This window comes from Mya arenaria, chromosome 10 (assembly GCF_026914265.1).
Source record: "Mya arenaria isolate MELC-2E11 chromosome 10, ASM2691426v1".
Classification (NCBI taxonomy): Eukaryota; Metazoa; Mollusca; class Bivalvia; order Myida; family Myidae; genus Mya; species Mya arenaria.
Window position 1 is genome coordinate 66,468,925 of NC_069131.1, and position 27,839 is coordinate 66,496,763.

General features: G+C 36.1%; 2 protein-coding genes across 4 annotated transcripts in view; both read right to left on the reverse strand.

Moving 5' to 3' along the window:
* The window catches only part of LOC128206861 (extracellular serine/threonine protein CG31145-like), a 28,891-nt gene extending 20,826 nt beyond the window's left edge, over nucleotides 1-8,065 (reverse strand). The window contains exons 1-2 of one of the 3 annotated variants that reach the window (XM_052909560.1): nucleotides 8,002-8,065; nucleotides 508-1,075 (exon numbers count right to left, since the gene is read on the reverse strand). In XM_052909560.1, coding sequence (XP_052765520.1) covers nucleotides 508-1,075; nucleotides 8,002-8,014 — 581 coding nt within the window. In that variant the 5' untranslated portion in view covers nucleotides 8,015-8,065. Of the gene's footprint in view, nucleotides 1-507; nucleotides 1,384-6,664; nucleotides 7,407-8,001 lie in introns of those variants that run through there. The other 2 variants (XM_052909561.1, XM_052909562.1) reach the window with 2 other exon arrangements.
* A 7,079-nt stretch (nucleotides 8,066-15,144) lies between these two features.
* LOC128205247 (uncharacterized) lies at nucleotides 15,145-20,561 on the reverse strand. Its single transcript, XM_052906759.1, has 4 exons — nucleotides 20,523-20,561; nucleotides 20,052-20,117; nucleotides 17,966-18,059; nucleotides 15,145-15,436 (listed from the first exon to the last, which is right to left on the reverse strand). The coding sequence occupies exons 2-4, from the start codon at nucleotides 20,104-20,106 to the stop codon at nucleotides 15,223-15,225; spliced, it is 363 nt and encodes a 120-aa protein (XP_052762719.1). The 5' UTR covers nucleotides 20,107-20,117; nucleotides 20,523-20,561; the 3' UTR covers nucleotides 15,145-15,222.
* Between the last annotated feature and the right edge of the window lie 7,278 nt (nucleotides 20,562-27,839).

The window sequence follows — 27,839 nt, forward strand, 5'->3', positions numbered from 1 at the left end:
CTTTTAGATGAGTAAAATTAAAATATATTTATGTTTAATACTATGTCAAGATCATTCTAAAACCTGAAAATAGCGACGTTTTAGTGAATTATTTGACGTTGACTTAACATTAATGCGCGTGTTGACGTTGACGTCAATGACCAACTAAACTGGCGCTTTGTTGTGAATGTTTAAACTCAGCATTAACAACGTCAATTTTACTGAAATTAATGTTAAGATTCGTCGAAAAAAGTATGATTCACGTGCATACGGAGCGGATCGAAAAGTCCGACACATGGGGACGCTGAATGTCTGACAAGCCTCGTTACGGCTGCCGCTTGGGTACAATACTTAGATCCGCTCCACATACCCGTGAAAAAGTACTTAGTATGGTCTGACGTTGAGACCTTGAAATGCATGCGTGCTTATTTACCAGTATGGAACAACATGTGTGATTGCAAGAAAAACATAATGAACAGATGCATGATATGCATATACGTACATAATCTTTAACGTTAATTAACTTACGGTTTGAGTTCCTCGTAGCCTTCGAGCGTCGGCGCGTTCCTGCGGGTCATGCCTCCCAACCGCCGTACGAGGTTGCTGAACGTGATGTTGGAGTAGTAGGAAGGGAAGAATGGCGTCAGTTTCGGCGTTCGCAGCTTGGCAAGCATCGCGTCGATGCCGTCATCTTGCATCACGACTCGGCCCGGGTTCCTTACTCTCTTGTACCGTAACGCATCTGGGTCTCCATCTCCGGATTTCCTCTCCCCATTTCCAGAAATCTTCTTTACCTCGTCGTCCGTTTTGTCGCCGCCTTCTCTTAAGACGGGGAGCGGGGGCTGGCGGACGGCATCGGAGCTGGAGGTTCCGTCGCTCGCACCTCCCTTGTGGTAAACCTTTTCCCGCAGAATCAACGTAGTATCATGTGCACCAAACCTCGATAGCACGAGCACGTTTATGCACGTGAACAGCAGGATCACGGGGACGGCGATGGCCGTGATCACCTTGGCGTAACGCGTCAGCTTCTTGTACATACTTCCGGTGGAGGAGACCAACGACAGCGGCAGGCTTACAGGTCCACTGTAGGCGTCAGCTATGGAGGCAATGGTGTTATCGAATGAAACAATGATTGGACGTTTTTAAAATTCACTCCAGATAAAAACACAATTTACGCGAATCTTATGTCCGAAGACAAATGTCTTTTGAAAAAAAAATGTAGATTCAAATTTGCCTCTATATCGTCACGTGTCTTCTACTTAAAATAACAATAAGTTTGTTTAACGTATACAGATTTAGTTACATAATTCAAATTTCTATCTAATAATATATCCCCTGTATTTAATGTGCGTCATTCAAACATCTTTGATATTTTCTCGAATACGTTATAATCCTGATTTCTCGCTATCGATCCCATAGTGCAACAGATGGACGGACACGAATACAATTCTTTCAATTGTATCGATATATTATAGAGTCACTACTATTCATGTTTAATATTGTTATGAATTTGTAATTTTGCTGTAAATATCGATCCATATGAACAGAGAAATCATTATTTAAGACAAGATTTTAATGAGACCTGTGATCTGTTTTACGTGAAGAAACTATTTTGCTTCCGTTTTTTTTATTGCCTGGAGAATAAAGTCATTGTACATAATATTTGTTCAACATTAGGCATTCAAAATCATAAGAATTAAATTGCTTTCGTTTAAATGAATAGAAGAAATGTCAAAAGGATAAGGGCTAGTTCAAATACCGATAACAATACTGTCTTATATATTTTTTCTGCTTAAGAACGATAAACTCAGTGTCATTTGGTCTTTGGTGATAATGATTCTGCTGCCGCAAATGTTAATAAAAATAATGCTGTAAAGAAAACGACAACGACGATGAGATGTTGTTGATGATAATGGTTGTGGTTGCGGCAGCAGCGGCGGCGATGATGATAATGATAATGATGATGATGATGATGATACTGCTACTGCTGCGGCTGATGTAACTGCTGCTGCTGCTGCTGCTGCTGCTGAGGCTGCTCTGACGCCGCCACCAACGACGATGATGATGATGATGATGATGATGACGACGACGATGACGACGACGATGATGATGATGATGATGATGATGATGATGATGATGATGATGATGATGATGATGATGATGATGATGATGATGATGATGATGATGATGAAGAAGATGATGATGATGATGATGATGATGATGATGATGATGAAGACAATGATGAAGACAATGATGAATGTGAAGATTAACATCGGCTGGACATCTTTATTTCTTTATGAAAGGGATTTTTCTTCAATATCGACGATAGTTTTCTCACCAATAATAAATTTGAAGTCTGATCCGTGTAGCGCGTACATGCAGTCATGTTCGCTGTCACACGTTAGCTTGTCCGACTGGCTAATGGTCACAAATTATCAAAAGTACAAGACTTCATGTGAAAGAAGATACCAAACCCAGTTTTAAAGCGCTATTTAAACACAGACCTCTGTTTCAGGTTAGTTGTTTTAAGATTGGCAGCTCTCCCTTTTGCCCAGAAAAAAATGTACTTAAACGTTTATTTAGATATATTTTAGTTGTTTACGTCCTCGTTAAAGTTAATCACCGTGTAAATTGATGAGCATTTTGTGTTTGTGTAAGGTATTCATATTTTGCAATTGACCAAATCCATATTAGCAAGCCCGCAGAAAGTTGAGGCAGGTGGTAATGGGCGCGCGGGTTTCCGGTGGGAAAGTGCACAGGCGTCTCCGGTACCCTCATTAAGATGGACATTGATAGCATCGACCACCGGCATTCTTCCAGAGGGTTAAAGTACAAGCTCAGCGCAATTTCATACCATAGGTGGCAGTATCAGTCAGTAAATGGGAATATTTTTTGTTATTTTATTAAATACACCAAACCCCGTTGGATTGAACTCCTGGTGACCGGCGAAAATACATCGAGCCTTGGAAACTTCGAGCCAAGCGTGAGTAATTAGCAATTAGTAATTAGTATAAAGAAATGGGTCCTTAATATCCAGTTCGAGCCAATGAGGAATTCGTGCTAAACGAGTTCGAGCCAACGAGGAATTCGAGTCAGACGAGTTCGAGCTAACGAGGAACTCGAGCGAAACGATTTCGAGCCAAGGATGAAATCGAGCCAAACGAGTTCGAGCCAACGAGAAATTCGAGTCAAACGAGTTCTAGCCAACAAGGAATTCGATCCAAACGAGTTCGAGCCAACGAGAAATTCGAGTCAGACGAGTTCGAGCCAACGAGAAATTCGAGTCAAACGAGTTCGAGCCAACAAGGAATTCGATCCAAACGAGTTCGAGCCAACAAGGATTTCGATCCAAACGAGTTCGAGCCAACGGGGTTTCAACCGTTAAAGGCCATCGCATCAACACACTTATCTTCCGATCGCATTTTGAAATAATATATTGAAGTTACTAAGAACATTTTTGGTCAGTAAAGGGTAAACGTATTTTGCAAGTTTAGTTTTCAATTTCATTTGCAATAGCTAATGCAGGGAAGGGGCACCTGGCGCGCGCCCCTCCCCCGTAAAAATGTCCACGTTTACTCTTAACTTCAATAAAGGAGAAAAAAGGAATAACTAAGCTCAAAATGCCACATTTCGGACTAGAAATGGTTTAAACCTACTTGAAAGAATACCCCTAAACCAAACCACTAAAATTCCGGTTCTGAGAGAGGGGAGCGGGTCAAAAGGTTACCTAAGTTACGCCCCCTCTAACGTAAAATTCCTAATACTCCCCTGATTTGTGACACCCAGTAAATGATGTGATTGATATTCTTGACATTACGATATTTTGTCGTAAAGTCGTTGAGCTGATGGTCCCAATCAAATAACGTTGATAATACTGTTTGTACAGGTACCAACAATTGGTTTTCAACCTCTCTGACTTGTATTGTTACTGTATGGATTAAACTTCTTCCTTGCTAACGCTTCAAAGACTGACAATTTGATATTTTTTTCAACGAATATGAAAACATTAGCTGTTTAGCTGGTAAAACGAAGATATTATTCGCTTACGTTACAAACAATAGTGACGATATACCGGCTTGGACACCTTAATAATCGATTTTTGTTAACTGGAATATCTAATCATATTCCGATGTTTCACCGCTAACCCTCACCAGGATTGCAGAAATTTTCTTGAACCTCTCAACAAAAGAACTTAGCTTTTGCCTCTATTCTCTTGAAATATGCCTTACATAACGTAAGCCTATGAAACCAAAGGTCTATTGAGGGGGTTAAAGATAACCATACACAAATACTTTTCAAGCGTATACCCATACTTCAGCTGTTTAGGCACCAATACAAATTGAAGACATCAGCAAATAGAGACATACATATTTAATTATAAAAAAATATATGAACTATAACCTATATGTATACTTTAAATTATTGTCTTATCTGCCTGCAGAGTTGCACCATAATTAAATATCTTCGTATATTTGTTTTCGCTATTATCAAAATAAGTGGCGCTCGATGTGCTCCTTGGAGGTTTTGATTTAAATATAATCTTTTTCATTAAGCTCTTTATGGGTATGTGCAGTAAATCTTGAATATGTACACACCTCTTATCTTATTGACAAACTACATGCACCTTATATCATCGACAAATTTAATTAATAATTTAGCCCGTGGCATTGTCTTCATATATCAGTTAAATTATTTTATGGAAGCGTATACCGAATATACTGATGATTTGAAAATGTAGCCTTGTCGATAAGTTTTATGTGTTTCTTATAACAAAACAGGGTGCCAATGATATACGAAGACTTATTAAGATAATATCAGTGGACATGACGACTTATTAAGTGGATATAAGTGGACATGACGACTTATTAAGTGGATATAAGTGGACATGACGACTTATTATTTAAGGGGATATAAGTGGACATGACGACTTATAAGTGGAAATGACGACTTATTTAGGGGATATAAGTGGAATTGACGACTTATTTAGGGGATATAAGTGGAATTGACGACTTATTTAGGGGATATAAGTGGAAATGACGACTTATTTAGGGGATATAAGTGGAAATGACGAATTATTATTTAAGGGGATATAAGTGGAAATGACGACTTATTTAGGGGATATAAGTGGAAATGACGACTTATTTAGGAGATATAAGTGGAATTGACGACTTATTTAGTGGATATGAGTGGACATGACGACTTATTTAGTGGATATGAGTGGACATGACGACTTATAAAGTGGATATCAGTGGACATGACGACTTATTAAGTGGATGTCAGATGTAAGAGGACATGAGGACATATTAAGTGGATGTAAGTGGATATGGCGACTTATTAAGTTGATATCAGTGGATATGGCGACTTGTGAAGGGGATATCAGTAGATATGGCGACTTATTAAATGGATACCAGTGTACATGACGACTTAATTTAAGCGACAAAACTAGTGTTATCATTATATACGGTATACGCTTCCATAACAAACCGACTTAAACTACATGACCACATCATCAGTGTATACGGTATACGCTTCCATATGTAATATATCGCCAAGTTGATGTGACTACTATATTATATACGAATAAAGATATATGCTCCAGTAACATCAGCTCCATCGGTAGCATGTTTTGTACAGTATACACTGTTTCGTTAGTCATATTTGATAATGCCTTTAAATATTGTAATATTTTTCAAAATTCTTACAAGCTTGAAATTATTCGTTGGTATTTTTGATGAAACTTAAATGTTAAAAATCGTCAAATTACTGCTTTGACATCTTCATCGACAGAACTGCATAATAAACTGTTTTGCCGCATCCAACTATTTACGATTGATATGAGTTAGGTGAAAAAACATTTCAAAGAAAAAAATAGATTCAACAGAGATACCTTTTACACATGTAAATCACTGTACTATGGGTTTCAAGTTTGTGAAGACCGATTAACATAACAATTATATTAACATTATTACATTTAACATATCTTAAGTACCGATCTATACAAGCACCATGTATTTAGTATAAGTGTATTATATATAATGTTACTGTGCGTTGATTTCATTGACATAAAGAAAGTCGACTTGTTTTTCGTCGACGTGCGAATAATAACATGACTTGTCGCAATATTTATGAGGACATGTACGCTTATTAGCTAGATAAGTCGTGTAATTAAATCATAATACCAATGCTTTATATATCAATCAATTGACTTATGGAAGCGTATATCGTATATAGATGATGTGATACTATAGTAATGTCGACTGTATTATGTCGACTTTCATCAAAAAAACATCACATGTCGCTAAAACACCATGTGTCGAAATAATAACGTCTAGTTAGAAAGTGAACATGTCGAAATATTGATTGCCACATGACGTAGTATAACTCGCCAATCGACATTAAACAAATCGACACGACTACATGATCACACCATCTGTTTTACGGTATACTCTTCCATACTCTTCAATAATTGACTACCCGCATGTAATTTGAGAAATCAACCAATTTGTGTGTGTGTGTGTTTTAACAATAATGATGAAGCATTGTATGTTTTACAACATTCGCTATTAAATTGAGTTTTTTTTTATACATTTACGTATATTCAGATTTTATAATGTACAGGACCCATGATTGGAAAGAAAACTGTATCTTATTTCATCTTATTTAATCTCATGTAACAGTATCTCACCTGGCTTGAACAAACATCATTTACATCTTTTAACAGGCACCAGATGTGACAATTGTCTCCGAAATCAATTTGGTTCACTGTCATAGAATGGTCACTCCGGATGGATTATGGAACAACTCTGTATTGATCTGAGTTTAATCCACATTAACACTTTTTTTATGACAACGATTCCCTTGCACGATTTAAGACACTGTTTTATGGAATGGTTAACTCATCTCTTGAAAATCATCCCATTTTAATGCAGCCCGTCGAATTAAAATTTAATTTCTAAATTAAAATGTCTTAACACTGGTCACTCAAAACTTGTATATAATAGTCGAAAATAAAAATAAAATAAAAATAATCTTAAGTTAATTGATTTTAATCCTCTTCAGCTCTTTAAATTCGTTATAGAAGTGAAGATTAAAATACGCGTATATCTTAGATTAAGTAACAAAAAGTATAATCCACAATAATACGTTTAAAGCAATATGAGTCGTGTCTACAGATGTCGTACACTCTTGTTACATGTGTGGGTATCACCCTAATATCAAATTTCCTCTATGCCTCATTTCTGCACCGAAATAACACTTATAGCCACAGTAAGTTATAACCACCCCGTTCATTTATATTCTATAGTATAACCTCCATTCACTTGATGTTTAACAAATGAAGGTATTCCGTTTGAAATTTCCAATTTATTGAACGCAAATAAATTATACAATGTCGGGTTTATTTCTAAAGAAGCACTTGTATTGCTTAAAGTTAAATATTAAAACGACTGAAGTAAAGCGGAACGGTTATATAAATAGTCAATGTTTGTCGGCCTTTTTTGAACATGCGATGTACTGTGACTAAATATACCCATTCAATGGTAATATTCGCTATAGCCAATGTTAAAACCTCGTTTATATTAAATGATTTTAAACTTTGATTATTGGTGTCTTGCAACCTTTGCAAGGCAAGTCAATATCGGTGTACTCTCTGCCGATTATATAAGAAATCTGTCGGATTTATATAAATAATGAAATATAATTTATAAGATTTATAAGAAATCAAACCGCCCACTAAGCTGATAGCTGACTGTCCCTTTTCATAAATATAGTTCAATAAACAAACTCTATCTTCAACTTTATCTGTCTTGTAAATCAATTGTATTAATTGCTTTCATCAAAAGAGGCGTTTAAATTATGAGTCCTTTATAGGCAGATTAGATTCATATTCAAAACAGTCGAATATAAACCATTTGGATAAGTTTTAAAGACATATACATGTGAAACTGTTATAAAAAGTGATTAGATATTTAAGTATAAAGATAAAACAGAAAGTTAAATAACAAACAAACAACAACAACTCACAGACTTGTGCCATCGTCTTCGACAATTTCCGGAATAGCCATCGAACCAACTCATTGTAAACCAATCAATTGCAGGTGCGCGTAAATTTTCCGGAAATTAAGTGGTTAAATTAAACTAAATTATTTCGTCAAACAAGAAATGGAGCTTCTATGAAAAAGGAATTTAAAACAAGAAAACAAAAATTGGTACTTGAACATGCAGTGCGGTAAAAAGTAAACATATTTTTTTGAATTTAATGCTACGTGGCCACAAATTCTCAAGCCAAAAAAGCGCCAAAACATCGCTAATATATAATAAAATAAAACGAATTGATGATAATATTAAGTTGTCAATAATTCAAAGAAAACTGATTCAAGAGCAATCATTGTACTTGAGTGCCTGAGAATGAGATTTGACTTAAGTATTTTCGTGATATTAGGGCCTGGCAAGGGAGCTACTGTTACCAATAAATCGTTACATAATTCGGAATGACGCGCAAGGGGTTTGAAAGCGGGACTTGCTGCACCCGAGGTTGACGCTCTACCAAGAAGCTATCGGGATTTAGCGTTGTAAACATTTTAATAATTAAAATTGGATATTTCAAAGCACACATTTCTTTAAGGTATAAATATATTTTACGAATTGAAAACTCTCGGCAAACATAAGATATTTAATAACAATTTACCCCTCCGGCCATTCGTTATACGCCGGTTAATGTGTCGATCCAGGGTATACATGTGGACAAGGCCACAATTTAGATGTTGTTTGTTTGCGGTTGTCCTTCTTACATTTTTTATGTTGAAGTGACCCACCCCTCTGGAATTATGCGCGATTTGGCTACTAACGCCCTTCTAGAAAATAGACCGAACAAACGACGGTCATTTGTGTTTGTTTTAGACGGGCCGATTTAACTGAATCGGTCGGGTAACCGCGAAGAAAGCTTGTATTAAACATGGCCAGGTGCGTAGCCAGCGTAACGCACTAACGTGTGTACGTAACATCAATTTGAAAATGAAAAAAAATAAATATGACTAAAAAATGGCATCTTAGTCGAGGGTTAAGCTAAATATTGATATCAGAATAAAGAGAAGATCAGCTATAGTAGTAAGCATTGTTTCTCTGTGCTAGATAGCTTACTGAGCCTAAATCAATCACTTGGTAACTACAAAGTCGGCGGCTTCGAACCTATAAATCCCGCCAAATACAAATCAGTGCTCAACATGTTAGTTCCATTTTACAATTTTTTCCCTGGTGAGCCCTCCCCCCCCCCCCCGAACCCCCCTACGGCTACAGGGATATTCCCCCTCCCACATCCTCCCCCTTTCGTGCGTATCATTTAGTAAAGCCTGGCTACGCCCCTGATGGCCTTATTGAAGAAAGTATCGTTATTGCGGGTTAAAATTATGTCAAGGAAATCACATCTTTAACAGAAGACTGTGCCTAGTATGTTGTTAATTTATAAACTAAAGTAATAATATTACATACTTTTTTATTAAGTATTGAGTTGTGTATTTTTATTCATCATTTTTTTTTATAAGACGTCTTTGTAATATATGTAGAATTAATTATATTACTTAATACATTTATATCCGTAAAGAAACTAAAATATAGACCCAAGAACACACGCTACCAATGAAGAGAGAATAATTATTAAAACGTGTTAATAAAAAAAGTGTCAATAAAAAATACACAGAAGCATTCGAAACTCCTCGGTCATTGTCCATCGAAACCAACATCGGATGTATGCCGGTTCACCAGCAGAAGTAGTTCGTGAAATTTTAAATAATAGTCTTAGTTCACTGTAGTGTTTTAACGTGTATTTTGTATATCTAAGTTTAAAATGATTGCTAGTGAAGTGTATTATTGCATAGATAATTAAGATTCCGAAGAGTATAGTAATTAAGTTTACTGCTAAATTGAAATTACTACGCGATCTTCTTGTAGCGTAGTTAGACGTACAGGTTTCTGAAATTGTAAACCGTCCATACACATTCGAGATTGTTTTCGATGGAAAATAACCGAGGAGTTCCGAAGAAGATTGCTATGTAACGATGTAGCATGCTCGCCGAATTGCTCTTACTCCATGACGAGGGTAAACATTAGTGGATGAGAGTGTTCTAGTGGTATAGGTGTCCGCTTAACATCCAGAAGGTTCGATCCACACCAGGTGTAAATTCTCATGGTCACAAAAGTGACACAGTACTGTGATTTTAATAGCTTTCAGCTTTCATCACGATCGAGCGTACTTTCTTTGTCTTCACCGTCGCCCCTTCTGTTCTTAGCTCCTTCGCGTGAGGGCAAAGACGCGATGGCCGTAAGGAACACCGTTGAATATTGATGTATGCCTTGTAATATGTTTCACATACAATAAATGCACATTGACAACCAGACCCGTTCATGCTTTGGAAATGTAGAACAAATAATCCTTTCCACTACTGTCGTTGAAGATAGTAGTTGTTTTTATTATGGTTTTCAAAATTTTAAAGAGAGTAATCATGATGGTATGAAGGATACATTTTGTAAATTATTCACAAGCTCTTTTATTTTTATTTTCAAACGATATATCGAGATACGTAACAGTAAACTGAAATACCGCGTGATGTACGCGTTCTACTCCTACCCGGCTCATTCCGCTGGTCTGAGTCGAGGGTCCGTCGGCTGCAAACAATACAGGTATGTCTTCATCCCAGGGTGTTCAGTGCCATCATTAAGCGGGTCGAAGAAGTGATGTATTTTTCGGGGGGGGGGGGGGAGAGCGGGAGAGCGGGGGGGGGGGGGCGACGGCATGCTAATTAAGTTTAGTTTATAATTTGTTTATTTTAGCTAGTACGAAGGTGAAGGGGCGAAGGCACAATGGCGAAGGTGAGAAAGTACGAAAGTGTCGAAAGTACACCTTCGTGTCTCCACACCTTTGCCTTGGTACTTGATACTATCGCTCCTTAGTCACTCCGCCTTCCATATCTTTAAAATTATTTAAAAACAAAATTACCAATCTTATTTGCTACGAAAACAATGCACTATTGATGTAAGGGAAATGACTCGGTCTACAGTTGCACAACTATGAGTACGAATGGTCTTTCTTGCACACGCGGATCGTATATCTTACCTCACGCTTTTTACGATACTATAATACAAATATTACTTAATACATTTTCTTAATTATTTTTATTGTCTTCCGCCAGGTTTTTATTTAACTGATTTATTGAAAATTAGTATTATAAGAGGTAATAAATTGACATGTAGCAGGACTAGAAAGATGCATGTACACAATAGAGTTATTAACTACAGGTACTACAGACCATGTTATATTTGCATGTTATTTAATACTAATTAGTTTTGGTTCGAAGTTTGTTCAGTATGCACATTAATTCAAAATAAACTTTGTGTTTGCAGGGGGAGGAAGGTGATGGACGGATTGGAGTGGTGGAATTATTTAGCCATTTTTAATGTGAAATGGTGCATTTTGGTGTATTTGTATAATGGTCTTTTTTAAATACATTGTTTGTAATTTATTGATATGCCCAAACTTCCCTTGTCAGCCAACTTGGTGGGGGTGGGATAATGTGTGTGTGTGTGTGTGTGTGTGTGTGTGTGCGTGTGCGTGTGCTTGCGCGCGTGCGTGTGTGTGTGTGCCTTGTGTTGTCAGGAAAATTGTTCTATAAAACGACAGCAAAGGTGACTCTCAGATCTTAACCTTAGCTCGGTCCGTAGATCTCGAGATTAAACATGGACTGATATCCTTATTCTCTTTCTACATGAAGTCGGGTTCAGTTTAATCTGAAAGCGAAAGCGTATTTACATGACATTTGTCACACATTTTAAATTAAACAATACTGGATAACCGACATATAATCCCAACGTGGGCTTTTACCATTGGTCTGATTACCTGAGTTGTTTATGCTGTATGCTTAACATGTTGTGAATTTTGCTTTACCCTCCAGAAAAGCAGTTTTTGTTGAACATGTAACGTACAATAAAAATAGAGCATATAAACAGGCGAACGGACGGGTAACCTGTACTTTTTGTAATGTTTGTTGCATACGTTCACTTCGAAGTTTATTGTTGAAACTTCCAGGATTTGTTTATATTAGATAAAGCTATCAGCTGATGAAGTTTTAAATGCATCCTATGAGTGGTTTTCTTTTTGAATTCAGTCTCGAAACTTTCGAGACCCTCGTATATGTTTGATTCAAGTGGAAAAGCTGCCAGTCGCTTGCATTGAAACTGAGGAAAGCACTGCTTAAGGAGCCCAGGTTGATCCTGTATGGATTGCCAGCGCCTTTAAATGACCAAAGCTGTTGATAGGGCATATAACTAACTTTGCAGAAAATGAAGTGTTCAGCAGAAAATGAATCTTCATACTATTCAGATATGAATATTAGTATACGGTTAAACTAAAAGTAAGATATATATTTAGAACGCATGTGCAAATTTTGAGCGAATTTTACGGTTTCAAAACGAATTGTACTGCTTTTAAACACATATTAAAGGTATCGTGTGTATACTGGTTTGATAGAACGTCTGACGATTATAATCAATAGTTTCTATCATTTAAAGTTAACAATTAGCAGAAATGTCATGTTAAAACTTACCTTTTGTATGCATATCTCGATGTTAACGTCTCACTAGGGCTACTATATCCGGTGAACGGTGCATGAATATTGCCATATCGCGTTGTTAACATCTCGCTATGGCTACTATATCAGGTGTACGGTGCATGAATATTGCCATATCGCGTTGTTTACCGCTCGCTAGGGCTACTGTTTCCGGTGTACGATGCATGAATATTGCCATATCGCGTTGTTTACGTCTCGCCAGGGCTACTATATCCGGTGTATGGTGCATGAATATTGCCATATCGCGTTGGTTACGGCCCGCTAGGGCTACTTTATCCGGTGTACGGTGATCCACCGTGTGGGTGAAATTTTGCGAAATCAAATAAGAGTCGTAGACGCATAGCAACATCGCAGCATAAACGTGTTATTTTTCGTTTATGCGGTGATTTTTAACGCATTAACAGTGCGACCACGTTTATGCGGCGACGCTCAACGCATAACGCAGAAATTGCTTATATGGGGCGCAACTGTGCCTTTTTGCCACATAAAGAGGATTTACTTAACCATTTATTTTAAAGCTAAAAAATAGAGTTCTAATATTTTAACAAAAACTATGATGATGACGTTGATGATATTTATGATGATGCTGGCGTTGGAAAGGATGATGATGATGGTGTGGTTGTGATTGTGGAGATGATGGTGATGGTTGTGATGATGTTGTTGATTATGATGATGATGATTAAGATTAGGGCGTAGCATATTACTGTCATTTTGAAAAAAATATGGGAAATGTAGGCAGGCAAATTGGTCAAATTTAAGGTAATATTTTAAAGCTGAGCCAAAATTGAAAGTTGAAAATAAATTATTACTCCCCTTTGAGTGTTCACATCTACATTTTCTAGGTTACAAAGGAATAGTGCATAAAAACACAATCAATGAAAGAAAGACGTCCATGATGACCCTATATCAGTCATCTGAGTCCTCTTGTTCAAGTGCCCAAAACTAATGTTGTGTTGAATTTTTTGGAAACAAGATAATTTTTCCTTTCGTTGCCCTTGTAACCAGAGATATACGCTGAAGACCTAGATGTGAAAAAATTTCATAATCGCACAATTACCAGTGGTTCTTGACAAGGAAATAATTCTAAGCTCATCTGAGCACAAAGAGCACATGTGGAGCTGTGAGGATTGATGGATTTCTGTTTGACTTTTCTAGAAACGTTTGAAATGACGTTGAAAGTGCGCATTGACAAGTGTACATGACCGTCACTCTGTAAATCGGCGAGAATATATGTTACGTCATACGACGATTCAATTTTCTGATTGTCCCAAATGAAGGTGTTGTGCGTTGTCGTAACATATATTCCCGCCTTAAGACGGGCCAAACGTCATTTCAAACGTTTTCGCAGGAATATCAATTGGTTTGGTTCACATTTAAACCGATCTTACTAAATCTTTGTCAGAATTTACGTCTCTAAAGTCTAGTTCAAAGCTTGGTTAAGTGGACACAAAAAACTAAGTCCGATCTTGATGAAACTCACTATTGTACTAGTATGTGTTTTAATTGTTTGTTTTTATGCGGGGAAAGTGTGCCTTTTTGTCACATAGAAAGTTCTGTTGATGCGTTGAAAATCACCGCATAAATGTGGTCGATTTCGTTTACGCGGCGATGCTGTTATGCGGCGTTACAACTCGATAGTGTTTTCGAGAAATTAAGACCTTTGTTAACGGCACTTGAATGTACTGATTTATATTTGGTAACCATGGAAATGGATAAGGGTTTCTTTAATCTAACGTAGTTATATAGAAAGATAATCATAATGCGAGACTTTCTATGCTGCATTTGACATTGGCTCATCTATGTTTGATTTATAACAAGCAGAACAACTGTAAGGGTGTTAATACAGTTTTCATACATTTTAGGTTCTTACGAGGACAATCAATTGACTATCGACATCGGTAACACTCAGGGTGTATGGTGCAGAGAAAATACCTAAACAGGATCTTTAGCGAACATTGTGAATATCAGCTATGTTAAGTCGGAGTCTTGGAGATATTAGCGAAATATAAGTTTTAGTCGTTTTTTTGCACATTAAACCATCCCTGTAGCAGACCAAACCGGACTTTTATGATACAATGGAGGCCAAATGAGCAAATCTGGTTAATAGTTATTAAAGTATTCGTATATATCCAGCATGAAAGCACATGTCGTTTACACTGTTGATGGGATCACGTGATTTTGTCGACTAGTGTTAGACTGAGTTGTGGATTTATATCACACCAAGTTATCAAAATAAGTCGACTTTTGTGGAGTTTTTGCTGTTCTTCTATGTTTCTTGTTTGTAATTTTATGCTCTATGTCTTTGGCGTTAACCCAGTGCCACTAAACCGGGTTTATGTTTACTTTATGTAACTTTTTGCTACTGAGCTTGTTTCTGTAGGTTTTTGCATATATATTGTTCATTTTAAGTGGAAACACTGATACAAATAATGTCGACAGAACGTGTTTAACTAGATTTGACGACACAAAAAGTCAACATATTCTGACATCATATTAACTCATCAGAATTCATGATAAACGCTTATTTGCATTTAAGACCAAATCCACGATGATATATCTGATCTATTCTTAAAACCGTGCATAAGTATTAATTATATAGCCTTATTACGTAATTTAAAATGTCACATCACCAACAAGATCTTTTGGAGACAATGCTAAAAAACGAACACATATTTTCCTTCATGCAACACACGATTACAACCATAAATGCCCCAGCTATGAGCAAATACCGAATATCGAAGGCCATGAAGTTCGGTGTTGATCCATTGCCCAATTCTACTTTTTTGTAATGCACTGGCTCAGCACCGGCCCGTTTGTTTGTATTTACCGATCTGGTTGAACTGCAACAGAGAAGAAGAAGACATTCATTTTAAATACAGGTTCAATAATAATGGTCCGTGAGAAAAAAATACACAACTAAAATACAAATAGAAAAGCTAGTGGGGCAGGTGGGGAATGTTTAGATACGAGCATTATGAATTTGTTAATTTTTGCGGAAGCTTTTACAGGTAAGGAAGGAAGGATTTGTTGAAAGACAATTGGAAAATTTCAAGGTAAAAGGTAACATAATAGACCCACAGGGTGTTGCTAAACCTACACATACATACAGTGCAAACATTGTGCAACAGTGTAATGTGAGTAAAGTGAACTTATTACACATTATACTTTACACATTTTAAAGACAAACCTATTATAATATCTAAACAACAACTATTCACGCAGCTTTAATATACTAACCACGGGGAAAAACTGTGCCTACTGTTTAAATATCGACTGTCGATGCTACCATGATGTTTACCTCACGGAGAAACAGTGGATCCAGCTCTTTTAGGAGCTGTATATAAAAAAGAGCCAATGACACTTCCGAGCTAGAGCAAAAGAGCGGAGATCATTATGAAAAAACTAAAGCAGGGGCAGATCCAAGATTCGACGTTAGAGGGGGCGTAATGTTAAGTTAAGAATGACTCGTTATTTAACCAAATATCACGAATATGAGGGCTTATTAAAGACATCAAGGAAATACAGTCGCATAATGTATGTTTAATCTTCCCGCGCATTTTGGTTACTTGTAAACATACTGTTTATGGGGTAATAGGAACGATTCTCTCATCAAACACATACGAAAGTAAAACAATTGCATCAATTTAAGCTGAATTTTACTTAAGAATCTGACATTAAGATAAAACCAGTAAAATCGAGTGTTTTTTGTCGGGAATGAATAAGACCGTATATTTCCCAGAAGAAGCATGTTTATACTCCTGTTCTGGGTTGAGAGTGGAGGCTGAGCCAATACGCTGTATAATACTGCACGTTTGGACGACAGGGGGCTCAAAGTAAATTATTTCTGCGGAATCTTAAGTGAGAGACCCTATAGTTTTCCATATTGGGTCACCAAATATATAGTACCAAAATGGCGTCTATTTTCCGATACCGATTAATATTTCGATGAATAAATTATAAAAATGTAAACAGGTTGTCGACGTGATATATACGTTACGGGATAAGTATGTGACCCGATATGATTTCCTTTGCCCCGTATATCCCATATCGGGTCATCTACTAACCCCGTAACTTATAATACTATTCTAGCTCTTTATATATGTGCTCATTAAATTATTACTTTCTATATCATTGTAGGGACCCTTGATGCAATAGAACGTCTAACATTTCGAGAACATATATAAAACAAGAAACATACAACATAATTATATAGATGTTGTGAAAGTTTTATTTAGCCCCATGAACATTTCTGAGATTGCTGCGCCCATTATGAGATGAATTGCAGTAAATACTGATATATGTATGGCTAGTTCAAATAATACAACACCATCTTTATACAAGTTATAAATACAGAACTTCAAGTAATCCAAATATGCCGCGTTGAGTGCGATACTATACAGCGTGATATTTGAAACCGTACAATTGGGGGTGAAATGTTGACGCAACGCACGACATATGGTTTAACAATGTTCTGTTGAAGCTTTGACTGACATTACCTTTCGCAATTTACTATACGGTCATACTGCCCTGATGCAGTACACCACTTTATTCAAATGTCAAACAGATTTGATAGCCCGTGATCAGCCACAGCCAACTACTTTTAACTACCCCACCATGAGTTGTGTAATAAATTATGAATACAATTTTGCTGAAGTTTGGAGCATAACATATTGGCTCAGCCTCCACGCTTTGGTTCAAACTCCCTGACCTTTGGCTCCAGATCAACCCAGAGTGGTATAAGGGTATAAACATGCTTATTCCTGTAAATAGGTGGAGTTATTAATTTTCAACAAAATAAATGCATTCTATAATGCTGGTTTTATCTTAAATGTAATATAAGCTTCGTAAGTGAAAATCAGCTGAACATTGATGACTCTTTTGTTCTTACTATCCCATAAACAGTATATTAACGAAATAGCCGAGATACGTGTGAAGATTAAACTTATCGATATGGCGCTGTATTCCCCAGTTTCTCAAATCAGCCCTAAAAATTGTGATATAAGGTAAAATAAGGACCCATACCATCTTTTTATAATGCCCGCTCTTTTTCTCTACCTCGGAAGAGTCCGTGGCTCTTTTTATATACAGCTCATTCCAGAGCTGGAACCACTGTTTCGTACGCGTGAAATACAGTCTCAAGCCATGTGAAAATGTTCAGAATAATTAGGAAAAAAATAACAATTTCGGGGGCTATTACACATCTGGCATATTATTGCATGCACAGTTCGAAATATAGTTTCATGGCGCGTGTGCGTGCGTGCGTGCGTGTGTGTGTGTGTGTGTGTGTGTGGCTAGGTTCAGGGTTGTTTATAATATTACCACGGATCAGAGACATAAACAGTATTTTGTGTTTCAGTCCGTTTTCTTACCAACACTTTTCTTCATTCGGGCAGCAGTATGTGCCGTCGGGGCAGTACGACACTGTGTCATATTTGATAACCTTACAGAGTTCCGAGGCTTCCGCTGAAAAAAAAAACAAAACCCAAAACGTTTTATGACAACCGGTAGGCATTCTAGCCATTCTTAATTGTCATGCAAATGACAATCACATTTTTATTTGTTAGATAGTTTAATTTGCTGTATAAAATGTAGAAATGTTTGTTGGACTGTTAAAGAAACAATTTAAGACACTTCCGGTTGGATATGCTCAAAACTATGATTTGGTAAATGACGATTCATAGAATTTCACGATCATTTAAAATAGATATATTGTTCCGGATGGATGAATCACGCTCAGGTTTAAAAATGACTTTAGCACCTTATGGGAAAATTAAACTTTCGATTTCAGCATGTTGTGTATTCGACTTTTTTCATCAATAGTTTTGAAACATTTATCTGTTTGACGTGTATATATATATGTAATAAAAATGCTATCGAATTTATCTGAAAATATATATGCATTTGTTCATACAGTCTCAAGCCATGTATACTAAAGCACATTTGTATTGTGTCAGCAGGCCCCGTAAAATATAAGTCAACATTTTAGAAAGTGCTAAGTAATTATATTTTAAACGTCTTGTTGCCAAAAGTGTTTCAATTTTACGTTTAAAAGTGATTTCAAGTGGTTGATCTTTTCCCGCGTTATTGTGACGTCATTTGAAAAAAAATGTTTCCGGTAACAGTCGGGTCGTCCTATTTACAGAATGGGTAAGAAAGGATTACTGAAAGGTAATCCAAAATGAATTGAATTATTTTTATAACGTTTCTTGAATAAAATAATGAACTATTGGTGTAAATATAAGGAATGAATTGCGGGGTTGATGTAATTATCGGGGATATGAACGCAATTGGGCTGGGCAAAGTACGCGTGGAGTCCTTCGGACTCCACACACTTAGACCTGCCCAATTGCGTTCATACCCCGATAATGACATCAACCCCGCAATTCATTCCTTAAATATTTACATCTCAGTTTCCATTCCTTAAATGAACTGCATTGCGGCAATTGCGTTCATCAATCGATGAACGCAACATCTTTGGATATGTTCGGATCGTAATTCATTGCATAACAATATACATGAAAGCTATTGATCTTGTTATTGGTTGTATTGTGTCAGCAGGTTCCGTAAAATATAGATCAACATTTTAGAAACTGTTAGTTTATTATATTTTAAATATATTGGTGCCAGAAGTATTTCAATTTTTACGTTTTAAAGTGATTTCAAGTGGTTGATCTTTTCCCGCGTTATTGTGACATCATTTGAAAAAAATGTTTCCGGTTATAGTCGGGTCGTTCTATTTACAAAATGGGTAAGAACGGATTACTGAAAGGTTTTCTTAAATGAAATGAAGTAGTTTTTTAACAATTCTTGAATGAAATAATGAACTATTGGTGTAAATATAAGGAATGAACTGCGGGGTTGATGTCATTATCGGGGATATGAACGCAATTGGGTTGTCAAAGTACGCGTGGAGTCCTTCGGACTCCACACACATTGACCAACCCAATTGCGTTCATACCCCGATAATGACATCAACCCCGCAATTCATTCCTTAATTACATCAATCTCGCGAAATAGCTCAGAATAAGCTTCCGGATATGTATTTGACTTTTTTGGTATTCGACCAAGCACTCCCTATCATTCAGTGTGCGCTGGGTACTAGCAATATGACACGCGAAGTAGTTGGTACCCGTCGTGTGCTGAATAATATAAGACTTTTATATAAATGATTAATGTCAACACTTTGATGGTTCAGATAACAAAACTTGGCATTTATATCTTTAAATATTTTTAAGCCCTACAACAAAACTATGTTATATTTTTGTGTGCTATTTTATGAATGTGTTTTGTAAATGGATGATGGAATAATTTCATCGAAATTATCACTATTGTAAAATTAAAAACAGCAACACCGAAAATGACATAGCTTTAAGACACGGTGTTTCCTATCTACATGAATAACACCGATTTAAGCTACATTTTATGTGAATAAAACTAATATAATATTCAAATTACCCGTTGGGAAGCATGTGACGATAATACAAACCAAAACGCTTATCAGCAATGCCATTTTAAACGCACCTGTAAAATAATAATCAAACAGTATTTATTTATTTATTTATTTATGCGTTCGTTCCTTCCTCCCTTCGTTCGTTCCTTCCTCCCTTCGTTCGTTCCTTCCTCCCTTCGTTCGTTCGTTCGTTCCTTCCTTCGTTCGTTCGTTCCTTCGTTCGTTCGTTCGTTCCTTCTTTCCTTCCTTCCTTCCTTCGTTCGTTCGTTCGTTCGTTCGTTCGTTCCCTCCCTCCCTCCCTCCCTCCCTCCTATTTCTATTATTATTATTATTATTATTATTATTTTTAATATCATTATTATTATTATTATTATTATTATTATGATTATGATTATGATTATGATTATGATTATTATTATTATTATTATTATTATTATTATTATTATTGTTATTATTATTGTTATTTTCAAACTTACTTATTTAACACCCTCCTATTCCGCACAAGTTTCTTTTTCTGTCTATCAATTGAACGGACAATTTATAATTGACCGGTTATCAGGAAACAATGGCATTTATCAGGCGCTTAATGCAGTCATGTTCCAAAATACGAACCCATCTTATCAATATATGTATTTTTTGTTAGCTTTTTCAATTCAATAATATACTCAATTTATTTTGTGACACCTACTCGGTACTTCACTTGAATTCTTTATCTTTCATCTGTGTGTCGTAACTCTTTGCAAAGTTGATTAATAACAGACCTACATCAGGCCTTATTTGCTCGAGATCAGTAAGTAAATGTCCCATATATTATGTAGTGAATTGACAGATTTGCACGCGAAATAACACTTATTTCAACTCCTATATGCCCCAAACACAATAAATGAAAAGAATGTTTGACTTGTGTATTAAACATTAAACAACGTTAGAAAAAAAGTTAAAAGAAAATATGTAAAAATAACATGAATTACTGAGTTGTCCCCTCCAAATTGGTGTTATTTGCCCTATACATCAAGAAACCACTATCGGTCAATTACATCCAACCTCCGTCAGGACAAAATTTAATCAAAATGCTTTAAGCACTGATGAACTTGGGCTACATTTAGGAGCAAGTTGACAACTCTATAATAAACATTGATAACAACATCATAAATGACTTACACTACAAGAGAGTACTTTTGAATGCAGTGGTTTGAACAGGAGAACCATAATTAGCAGAAGCGCAGAAAAAAAGCGTGCGAGGTGCTTTGTAAATGGTAAAAGCCTCGTAAAGAGGGAGGGGCGGGTGGTACCAGTTCGAATTTCTTTACGCTGTAATTGAAGACTTATACCAATTATTTTACACGTCTGACGTCTGATATCTAAAGACAAGTTGTAAAATTAAAGTATGTACGTTATTGCTAGCTCATTAGTTTTAAAAACTCAAAACACATTCACATATTAAAGCAATGAGAGTGCTGAATGCAACAATGCCTTCATTATACCGGCGGTCGATGGTTTGTTGAATAAAAGGAAAACATATTGTGTTTAAACTAATCTCATCTATAGGTTGACAAAGACAAAGACGTTTCTAGACTAAATCATTGGTTGCTATGGGTGAAGGAAGTTTGGTTATGTGTCAAGGTTGCAGAGGAAGTCTTTGGTTGTTAAGAAAGTTAGTTGTTGCTATGGAAGTGATTGGTTAGTATGAATGAATGTAGTTGCTAAGGTTGTCATTTGCAATTAAGGAAGTCATAGGTTGCTAAGAAAGTCGTGGTTGATCAGGTAGTCATTGGTTACTATGAATGTAAGTTGCCACTAGGGAAGTTAGTGGTTGCTAAGGAATTCATTGGTTGCTAACGAAGATATTGTTTGCTAAACGGGTCGCTTAGTATGACAATGATTGCCATGTGGGCCATTGCTTCCAAAGAAGTAAGTCATTGGTTGCTATGGATGTAATTAGTTGCTAAGAAAGTAAATAATTGCTTAAGAAATAATTGGTTGCTGAAGAAGTAATAAGTGTCCGATTAGCGCAGTGGTTAGTGTACTCACTTCTCACCTAGGCCACCCGGGTTCGATTCCCAAAGTTTTTGTCGAGTACGTCAGGGAAAATATCTTTCTCCGATTCTATTTTCTATTGAAACATAGTGGCATATGTTGGCTTTATATTTGTGTAATTAATTAATTGATTTAGATAGTGAAATTAGATAGCAACAACTTTCATGCATGCTTTATTTGATTTTATTTTATTCGGGCGCAAGCGAGTTTGGTTTTTGGTCACCAAGTTGGACAAGTGGGTTTCCTCCGGGTACTCTGGTTTCCCCCACAACACAAGACCATACTCTCGCGCAACATCGTGCCAACTAGAGTGATAAATATAGGTTGCAAAAGCTTTTTTCACAATCGTTATAAAAATAAATAAGTTTAAATATAAAAAAGAGAGTAATAAATGATTTAGTAAGTCAATGATTGCCAAGTAAGTCATTAGTTGCTAAGAGGTTAGTGGTTAGAAAGGAAGACATTGGTTGCTAAAAAGGTCATTAGTTGCTAAGAAAGATCATAGCTGCAGAGGAAGTCATTGAAAAGTAATCATTGGTTGCCTAGTGAGTAAGTGGTTGATAAGGAGGTTGCTAGGGAAGAAAGTTGTTGCTAAAGAAGTACAACATTGCTAAAGAAGTCACTGGTTTCTATGTATGTTACAAACTAACTACTAGGCGGCATATTACATACCTAGGATTTGGGGACAGCACTGGCGATTTCTTTGAAGATTGTCAAAGATCTTTCTAAAATAGTACACTGTCACAGACAATCAGAGAACCCCAAGAAAGGGGCCAGTTTGATCCAAGGGAGTTAATTTGAATACTATTGGTGAAGGATTACAACTTGAAGCTACATTCTAAACATTAATCGTAGGCGCCTTGCGGTATCAGTGAAGAATATTTTCAAAAAAAATACTTTATCAATATTAAAAAACTCGAGAACACACGAGGACAGGATTTAAACAATTTCAGTAAATAGCCACTGCATGGACATAACATTTATCAAAAGTCTTGGCCTTGTGGTTTGAAGAAGAATATTTATATTCAGCGCAAATTATTATACCTGCGATCATATTTTTACATTGCATTTACTTATAAGTAAGCTAAGAGCCAAGAAAAAGAACCGGTTTTGCTCATAAATTGATTTTTCGGCCGCTTTTGACTCAGTCTGGCGATCTTGTTTGTGGCATAAGCTTATTCAATCTGGTTTACAGGGTAAGATTCTTACAGGCATAAAATCATGTACAATGATATAAAAGCATGCGTTTCTATCAAATGACAACTGTCTCCCATGTTCCCAAATTTTTGTGGAGTCCGTCAGGGAAAACATATTTCTCCGATTCTATTTTCTATTATTACATAGCGGCTGGGTTTTAATGTGATTTTCTATGAAGTATTAGCAATATAAGTCAATGACATAAATGTTTACATTTGGCACTTATTGAAAACATAAGTCTAAAATGATAAGGACAGAGTTTTTGATGTACAACGTGACTTCTTAAATAAACACCACATGTTTAGTTTTGAAGAGTTGACAGGTTATTTTGGAACTGTGGGTACTTATTGATGTCACTCTCAGAGTACATTATACTAAATAACTGTAAATTAAAAAAAGGAACCTGTCATTTTGTACAAACAAAGTTAAAAGCTGAAACATCTGTCGTCCCAGCTGAGATGTCGGCTGACAAGGAGTTGAAATGCATTGTATACCACATTAAAAAGTATTATTTCTATAAAAAGTACAAATCCTGGACTTGTAGTTTTGGTATTGCGCATTTAAGTTCACCCCGTTACACTATTTACCTTAACGATTTAGACGAATTCCTTAATAGAACATGTTCAGGTGTTTCTATAGACGTAGATGCAAATGAGACAATGTTGTACCTTCAATGATTTATCCTCCTATATGCTGACACTGTACTCTTTGCAGACAATAAACGTGATTTACAACATAATTTGCAAAAAGCTACAGCTCAGTAGCAAAAAGTTTAAACATAAACCCGGTTTAATGGCACTGGGTAAACGTCAAAGACATAGAACATCAAATCACAAACAAGAAACATGGAAGAAAGTATGAATTGTTTTCAAGATTACTGTATACAATGGAAATTAAATATAAACCTCTCACAGACTTAAATAATTGTTTTTGGTATCAGACATCTAAAGAAATTTAACTTTAGCTTTGACAACCAATTAAAAGAGATAAGGAATACAAATACATAGGTGTCTGTTTCTCGTCCACTGGAAGCGTTTCATCCTGCCGTATATATCTAACAAGCCAGGCTTACAAAGCAATGCATGTTCTATATATTAGAATGAATAACCTAGTCTTGCCATTGGACATACAACTGAAGTTTTTTTCATGCTACCATTGTTCCCATTCTAACGTACGGATGTGAAGTATGTGGCTTTGAAAACGTTGATCAGTTGGAACAACTTCATCGCATTCTTTTATTGATACATTTTAAACCTGTTGTGAAGCCATCATTAATCCACCTCTTTATTCTTGTGTTCACATATATTAATATTGAGTTTTCTCATGCTTTTTTTTAACATGCAAACCGTGATATAATAAAATAATATTGAGTTGAGTTGAGTTGAGCTGAATATAAGTATTAACTATTTAGTATGTAGACAACCTGGGACCCGGGAGCGGAGTACAACCCCATGCTTATGATTTAAACAATCTTGGTAAAGGGCCACTAACTGAGACTATACACCAAATATGAAAGATTTGAGATTTGCGGTTTCAGAGAAGACGATGTTATCATATAATATAGAAAAAACCTGGCACCCATAGCGCAGGGCCATTCTAGACAAAAGGGTCATACTTTGAACACTCTTGGTAAAGGGCCACACCATCAGACTGCATACAAAATTCGAGGAGCAGTGGTAAGGGAACAGTTTTGAAAAGTCTATTATTTTCACCGTCTTAATTTTTATTCACCGGAAAGATAAATAAATACAAAGGCTTGGCCATTCTTTCATTGTCTTCTGTAACGTCATACAGTTGCGTAAGGTCGCAAGTGTCATACCAAAAGAAGACGATGACAATTGATACCAGTACCTGGCACTCGGAATTAAATGGTACCTGCTTGAGTGCTTTAAATTTGTTTAAAACCCAGGACACGTGTAGCTCGTGTGTCGATTCTTTGCATCGGATACAAGGCACGACTCTATAGAAAGAGCTCGGGTTTCGCAACATTTATTTCTTGTATCTTACTAGAACAGTGTTTCACAAATTCTGATATTGTGATGTGTCTGGAAACGTTGCAACTGTAAACTCAATGTTTATATCAAAAACACTACAGAAACAAGCTCAGTAGCAAAAAGTTTAAACATAAAAGTCTTCATGGTGTATTAGCTGGTTAAGCCATACTACAGTACTTGGATGTGGGGATTGCTTCATTTACTTTTAATAAACAAACGGTTCTTACATTCGAAATTACAATGTATAGCATGCAATTGTCCTGCCAAATCAATCAACGCCACTGGTCTTTGGTTTAAATGGGATCACGTGTTATATGAATGCTATAACTATAAATTATGTTTCATTTTGTGCATAAATTTATTTGAGTTTTGTTTCTCGATACAATAAATCAAAACACGAACATTTTCTGTAATCATTAATACCTTATGATATAAACCATTGCTTTATAAATTAATTATTTGTGAATCAGTGAAATTAGATGTCCTAAATGTTATTGCTTTTACAGGCGTCATACTGTCTCGAAATTAAAATCAGATGGACACACGATAAAAGAAATGTTAAAATTGGGCTCTGGTCGTAAAACAATCGGGCTATTTGTAAGGGCACCTGAACCCTTCGTATGACCACCGATGGAGTTTCTCAAGCTCCGGCAGCAACATTTTAAGCGGTTGCAAAATCTTTGGCATGCCAAATAATTGCTGAAAGACCTTCCGAAGGTTCATTTTCGTGTTGAAAACAAGTGTCTATTTTGCCCTTCGTAAGGCTATCGTGAGGCCATCTCGTCAAATCGTAGCACCTTCGTCATTACTTCGTGTAGTGATCAGTGTCATCGGGCAATTTGCCACACGAACGAATACACAACAAAGGAAACAAGAAGCTGCCCAATTGTTTAAGGAAGGCAACACGATGACTTGATGCCCTGACAATGCTGTCGCGTAGCCATCATGTAACCATCGTGTGTCCTTCATATAGTTACTTAATAAAAATATCAGGTCTTCGTGTTCCTTCGATTGTGACTCGGGTGCCATCGTATAACCTTCTGTAGGCATTGTACTTGCTTCGGCTGTTGATTGGCTGTTGATCAAGTTTGAGCCTAATTTTGCACGAAATTCAAAATTCCATATTCGAATGGCCATATTTATGCTAAAAGCTACAGAAACAAGCTCAGTAGCAAAAAGTTAAACATAAACCCGGTTTAATGGCACTGGGCAAACGCCAAAGACATATAACACAAAATCACAAACAAGAAACATAGAAGAACAGCACAAAACTCCACAAACAGCACAGTGCATACATACTATATATATATATATAAAAATAGGTATGTTTATCAAGAAATGTTAGGTACCGCCTTGGAACGGTCAGTAAAATGTAAATTTACTGGGGGTTTAAACCAGTTTATGTGCACAAACCTTACTGTTATCCCAACAATCCTTAATAAAGATAAAACGCAAAAGGTAAATCTTATCAAAGTATGCATTAACTTGAGGTAACCTATCAATAAAACAAATAATAATAAACGTATAGGTAAAGCCCAAGTACTTCTATGATTAGATATCCCAACTCTATCTGCAGACGGAGGGATACAATTCAGAGCATCTAATGCAAAATCTTTTCAAAGATACGATGCAGTCATTGTTTGAAACTATAAACATCCCACACAGTCTGCCTTATAAAATAAAAGGTTTAAAACTTTGTGATCATAGAGTTTCATAATAAAAAGCATCATTGTACTAAAACTGGGAACAAATAAAGAAAACATTATTAAAAATAAAAGCGACATGTATTCGCTAATCTTTCCTTCCAAATGATTTGAAAATGTAAAATATTTGAAGAAAATGAAGTCACATGCCAAAACACTCCGAATCAGCCAAAAATGTGTTCGCATCTTTTGTACATTTCAGGACAATGTGACGCCTGTATTAGAGTCGACGTAAACATTTTTAAGAGCTCAACAAGTCGTCCAGTAGCTTTGAAAATCTACTTTAACTGACCTAAACTGAACAAGACCAAAGTATAAAACTTATTAAACCACACAAAAAGAGTTATATCGCATACAACGTTATACATACAATAACTATCCCATGTTTACCCCATATTTCAGTCAACATATTAATAACATTAATTTAACAATGCTTATTGTGCAATAACATATCACTTAAGTATGATTCTTGCTTGTAGGTTAAGATATGAGATTTCAACACTTCTTTTACGTACAATCAAGAATTTATTATTAAAACAAGCAATCTAAACACATTTCGAATTATTTTATTGTTTCACATACCGGAAAAAAGTTTGTATTCATTTGAAGTGTAGCGTTCGTGTCAAACTTGCATTGCTCGCGTTGTTTTATTTCATTTTACATTTTTTAAGTTCGTAAACATAAATGAAAGTTGTAATGAAGAAATAATCATGATAATTAAGCAATAAGTATAACTTCATTGCTAATTGACATCACAAGGTCTGCCAGTCAAACCAGCCGATTAATACCCGACTGACTTTATTTTTTAGTATTTTATGAATACAAAAGTTTACCATCCAAACGTATTAATCATTTCATGTTA